The sequence below is a fragment of the Vicia villosa genome, unplaced genomic scaffold, assembly GCF_029867415.1.
Source record: "Vicia villosa cultivar HV-30 ecotype Madison, WI unplaced genomic scaffold, Vvil1.0 ctg.001121F_1_1, whole genome shotgun sequence".
Taxonomy (NCBI): domain Eukaryota; kingdom Viridiplantae; phylum Streptophyta; class Magnoliopsida; order Fabales; family Fabaceae; genus Vicia; species Vicia villosa.
Window position 1 is genome coordinate 525,696 of NW_026705488.1, and position 6,041 is coordinate 531,736.

General features: G+C 39.4%; 1 protein-coding gene across 2 annotated transcripts; it reads right to left on the reverse strand.

Annotated features, from left to right (window-relative positions):
- Positions 1-3,068: 3,068 nt before the first annotated feature.
- LOC131633367 (pentatricopeptide repeat-containing protein At2g33760-like) lies at positions 3,069-5,254 on the reverse strand. 2 transcript variants are annotated; one of them, XM_058904075.1, is made up of 2 exons: positions 5,102-5,254; positions 3,069-4,999 (listed from the first exon to the last, which is right to left on the reverse strand). In XM_058904075.1, the coding sequence occupies exon 2, from the start codon at positions 4,858-4,860 to the stop codon at positions 3,319-3,321; it is 1,542 nt and encodes a 513-aa protein (XP_058760058.1). In that variant the 5' UTR covers positions 4,861-4,999; positions 5,102-5,254; the 3' UTR covers positions 3,069-3,318. The 2 variants fall into 2 exon arrangements, with proteins under 2 accessions (XP_058760058.1, XP_058760057.1); XM_058904074.1 differs by having other exon boundaries at positions 3,069-5,254.
- Between the last annotated feature and the right edge of the window lie 787 nt (positions 5,255-6,041).

The following is a 6,041-nucleotide window of genomic DNA, read 5'->3' on the forward strand; positions in this document are numbered from 1 at the left end:
CATCCTCGGCCTGCTGGTTCTCCAGGATCTCCTCGTGTGCTGGCCTAGGAGCGCTGGGAGCGTCGGGTCTCATCACAAGATGTGACACCCGATAGAATCATGTGACATATCCTTCCACACTGTGCCAGTCCTGGGTGACCCGAATGTGACGATACTCCTCCGGGACCACATGACGCTCCCAATCCGCAAATATGCCAGTGAGCTGCACTCGGGTCACTGTATCGGGAGCAGCCTCAAAAGGTGACCTGGGTATCATCTGCACAAATCCAAACTGCCGCATGCACCGCTCAGGGAGATACCGCACCATGGTGTTGGTCCCGCATGCCAACCATCCAGAATATAACGAGATGCTGTCAAAGGGGACAACATCAGTGTAGTCGCTGAATGGCCTCCAACAGATGTCATCGTGCATCGTGCGGTCGAGGTACCCATGGTATGGTCCAACTACATTGTTCCCCCTCTGGAGAACGTATCGGGCGGCCCTAGGCATGGCGTCCTCGTACTCAGGATCAATGCGGAAGCCGTGGATGCGGGGGAAGTAGGAGATGATCCAGCTCTGAAACACAAACACGATAATGTATTAAAAATAAATACGAAACATAAATAAATGTGAAACAATTAAAATGAAACGTACCGTAAGTAGTATGCAGGATCCGGTCAACTGCCTGGTCCTCCAGTTGGAGGCCTCATTCAGCTTCTGGTATAGGTATGCCAAAACAGATGACCCCCAGTTCCACTGGTGAACGGTAGTCAAGTCCATGAGATAGCGGAGGTAGGTCACGTCGACGTACCTTGCACTCTTGTCCACAAAGAGTGTAGCGCCTACCACAAACATGTACCAGCACCGGAGAGCGCAGCCACAGTGATACTGCACAAATAGGGCGTTATCCGCCTCCTTGGATTCGACCGCCGCCATCAAGTGATGCTCGAAATAAGCGCTCAGTGTGGAGAACTAGATATGAGGCCCATTTGTCATCTGGCACTCAAAGTCAGCAACTTCTGGCTCCATACCCAAATAGGGTGCCATCCACTCACTGGCTTCGATCCTCTGGATCCGGGAGTGGTCCAACAGCGTCCCCCTGATCGGCAAGTGGAGAAGACACTGCACATCGTGCAAGGTGATCGTCATCTCCCCAACCGGTAAGTGGAAAGAAGACGTCTCCTTGTGCCACCTCTCCACAAAGGCACCCTGCATGCCGTGGCGGATGGTGGTATACCCCGTCATGCACAGCCCACTAAGCCCTAAAGCTCTCACCGCGTCGTTAAACCACTCAGCATTCGGTTTAAACAGACTGAAAACCTTCCGGGAGTGGTTCACCATTTTCAAAGTCTCTCTCTCCTGTTACAACAAAAACAAATAAAAAAGTATGTTAATTAGACCGTTAAGAAAATGTTGAATAAACGGCTAAATTAAAAACGGTTAAAAAATAAAGTCGGACAAATTATAAAAAATACCTCTCCCCCCAGATACGCCGAGCGACGTGCTCGTGGTAAGTAATCAGCAAGGTAGTCTCACTGGGCCCTCCCGGGTAGCCCTCCTCCTGCTCCTCCTCCTCCCCGTGTGGAGGGTCAACATCCGGTACCTCCTCCGCCTCGTGGTATGTCACTGCCTCCTCCTCCTCCTCTTCCTCCTCTCGCTGGCGGGAAGAAGATACCCGAGGCAGACGACTCCTCGATCCAGATGCAGAGGTACCCTCGTCCATCTGCTGGGTCTCTCTACCCTGTCTGATGCGTGCTTGGTTGCCTACCATGTTCCTGAAAACAATTGAAATCAATAAGAATGCGAGACAATAGAAAAAACTAAATGAATGATAAGCATTACTCTTTGATTAGTGTTACCGCTACCTGTGCATGAATATATATTACACATTCAATTTATATATATATATATATATATATATATATATATATATATATATATATATATATATATATATATATATATATATATATATATACACACTAAAAAATACATCCATATAATTTAAAACACAACAATGGTATAAACGTTACATTCAAAAAAAATAAGAATGCGAGACAATAGAAAAAACTAAAAAAAAATTCATTTCTGGACAACTTCGGAAGTTCATTTCCGAAACTGGGAATGGAGGTGTTTTCAAAAATGAACTTCCGAAACACCCCTGCGAAAAAGTTTTCTGCAACTTCCATGTCAGACCTCAAAAACCAACATTAAAACAACTTGTAATGCTTCTAAACAACCTAAATACTACTAACAACCTACCCCTATATCATTTTTGCAATTTCTAAAAACCCTAACATGCATTTGAATTATGGATCTAAGGACTATAAAACTTACAAATTGAAGGTGATTGGAGGGCTTTTGAATGTAGTATAGCAAGTAGATGGAGCCTTTGATGCAACCTTGAAAGTGGGTTTGCAGAAAATCTTAGAGGGGTTGAGTTTGATATTGGTTTAGGGTAAATGATTTGGGGGAGGGGGTTGTTTTGCTAAATCTGCAAAACGCGCAGTATTTCGGAAATGCACTTCCGAAATGCTGTTTTCGGAAATGCATTTTCGAAATAAGACAAATTTTGAAGAAAAAAAGGCACTTTTGGAGATGCATCTCCGAAAACAGCATTTTCTTGCATTTCAGAAATGCATTTCCGAAGTAAGGGGTATATTTGGTTTTTCGCCAGAAGTGACCAAGAAAGTTGGGAGGTGGGTAAAGAAATTTCCTTCATATTTTTCACTCTAAGAAGGTGTCTAATATAGTTGCCCAATTAGGTAAAACAACTTCCATCAGAATCATGGTTTTCTCTTAGGGTAATACTAACTTGTGCCTCAAAGACACAAGTTAATAAACCCATAAATAGAAATTTTTTGCATTAAAAATAATAATAAAATTATTAATTATAAACTTGATAAATTACACAATTTCCAAAAAAAATTTATTATATTTATCTCTTAACTTGCCCCCTTGGACACAATTTAGCATTACCCTTTCTCTTATTAAATTACACAGTTCAACTAAACTTAAATTTAAATTATCCAGTATCGAGTTGAAGGAGAGGAAGCAGTTAAGAGAGAGCAAACAAAAGTGATGGGGAAAACATGGAATTCAGAAATTCATTAGAAACTTCATACATATACACAGACAAACCAAGTTGTCAATAACATCATTTGATCTCATTAGTATCTAAATATAATTAGTTAGCAGGAGCCAACATATTTTTTCTGTCCTGTATTCTATCCATCAAATATTGTGGATCAATGAGATTCTCTTCTGTTTTCATTACAATAATTTTTTCTTCCCAAAACCTAACACAGAAAATTGACCTGTGGATTGTCATATGCTAGCTACCAATAGTCTCCACATGAGCAAGTCCCTTCATTAAAATGGTGAAACCGATTCGCGTCCCGAACAATTATGGACCTGCTCATGATATCTGATACCATTTTACAAAATGTGTGACAATCACCACAGACTCTAAGATTTTTAGAGATCCTGATGGGATCACCTATTGGAATGGCAATTAAACCAAATGCAATAGCAAGCTTTTCGCTATGCGTATACAACATTTCTTTCTTAACTTCCTCCTCAACATCTTGCAACACAAATTCTGTATCAGGTACATAACCAGCAATCTCCAACTTCTTAATTACACTCATCAATGTTTCATATATCTCGTTTGATTGAGGATGAGATCTATCCCCAACACTAAACTGATAGGTTTTGTTATCCACTTCAATCCATGTCCATCCCGGAACTTTTTTCAGCTTCTTCTGCGTCATCATATCCCTAAACTCTGCCACTTTCTCAAATTTACCGGCTTTTGCGTAAATATTAGACAGTAATACATAGTGCCCTGGATTTTGGGGCTGTAGTTCAAGTAGAGAATTAGCTGCTTTTTCTGCCAACTCCATGTTCCCGTGAATTCTACATGCACCAAGCAAAGCACTCCACAGTCTCTCATCTTTCTCAACAGCCATTTTCTCGATCAATTTTACTGCCTCGTCTAGCCTCCCGGCACGTCCGAGAAGATCAACCAGACAAGTATAATGTTTGACATCAGGTCTAACTGCATAATCTTCCCACATTGAATCAAAGAAGCGAATACCCTCTTCAGTCAATCCTGCATGACTACAAGCATATAAGAGGGAGACAAAGGTGATCCTATTCGGCGAAATTCCACAGCTCAACATCATGTGAAATAATTCAAGAGCTTCCTTCCCTTTCCCATGATATCCATAGGCAGCAATCATCGCACTCCACGAAATAACATTTTTCTCTTTCATCCTATCGAAAACCTCTCTCGCAGACTCAACACATCCACACTTGGCATACATATCAATCATCGCAGTCCCTAATATCACATCCAAAGACAAACCATTCCTACAAATATACTCATTAACAAACCTAGCCCTATGCATAGCTCCCAATTTCGCACACGCGTTCACAACAGTCACCATAGCAATCTTATCCGGAACAAAACCTTCTTCCCTCATCCGATCAAACAAAACCAACGACTCATAAGCATCACAATCCGCATAAGCCCCAATCATAACCGTCCAAGTCACGAGATCCTTACTAACCATTACATCAAACAACTTCCGAGCATCCTCAATCACCGCACACTTAGCATACATATCCACAAGCGTAGCACAAACAAAATGATCCAACTGGAACCCATGTTTCAACACAACATCATGGATCATTTGACCCATTTGAAAATCCTTTTTGTCCCTACAAGTTCTTATCACGAAAGGCAAACTGTAGTTATCGGGTGTAACGCCGCTTCTGAGAATCTCCCTAAAGGTTGCATAGCAATTTGAATAGTCGCCAACCTTGGCGAATCCACCAACCATTACACTCCATGTTGTTGGGTCTCTCATTGTCATTTCATCAAACAGTTGATGTGCATCATTAATGGACTTATGTTGAACATAGAAGTAAAGAAGCTTGTTTGCAAGAATGAGATCATTGAATGTTCCATTGATTAACACATTTGCGTGAACTTGTCTGATATGAAAAACGTTTCTGCAGGTATATAGAAGACGAATGCAAGATTCGGTTACCATTGAAAATGAGAGTAAATTTGCAGGTGCATGCTAGTTTTAATGATTTTTCGTCATTACTAACCAAACAGAAGGGTCGGAAGGAACGGAGTCAAAACAACTTCCGAGTTTGCATATGAAGTTCAGAACTTCAGATGTCTTTAAACACAAAGCATGAGTTCGTAATTATCAGTCATAGGTGTTTTTGTTTTTTTTTTTGTTGTTGTCGGATCTCACATTTCAAATTTGTCATTTAGACTAGTTTGCAATATGACGTTCAAATTTATATTGATTAAAGAATTTATAAAATTTAATATTTATATTTAGAGAGAAATATAAAATTTATTAAATTATTCTTGTTGTAATTCAATTAACTATTTTTTATTTAAAAAATCTTAATTAAATGAAAAGTAAATTATTAATTGTTCCTGATCGATCAAGCGACCTAATAAAATCGGTCAAATTCATAATTGTTATCCTTTAAAACTTATGACACGGTAGACCCTCATGGGATCGCCCACCCAAGACAAACAACAAAATGGATTGGTAAACACTTTTAAATACTCTTGTTTGACTAATATATCGAGTTGGAAAATTTTAAAAATACTTTAGTAAAAAATAGATAGCTTATTCTTGAAAAGTGAGGTATAGAGTGAATCTCATAGTTGATCTCTCTCCTAAAGTAGATTGCTTTGAAATATATATTTTTTATTACATGTCTTTTAATTCTCTCTGATTTGATATGAATTTACTTATATTGTTGTATAGGTTGTTTTGTTACTTGAGGTCATTTATCTTAGTTGTGGTTGTTCTTTGTCTCACACATCATTATTCTTAGTAAATTTGATTTATTATACTTTACAACAAGAAAGTTTTGGTGTGGTTGAATCTTTCAATTCCACAACAATTAGTCTCTATCTTAGCATAAAGGGGTTTAATTTTCAAGTGGACACCGTGAATTCTAAATGGTATATCGAGAAGTTTTCTAGAGACAACGATTTTGAGTTGTGGAAAGTGAAGAAAAA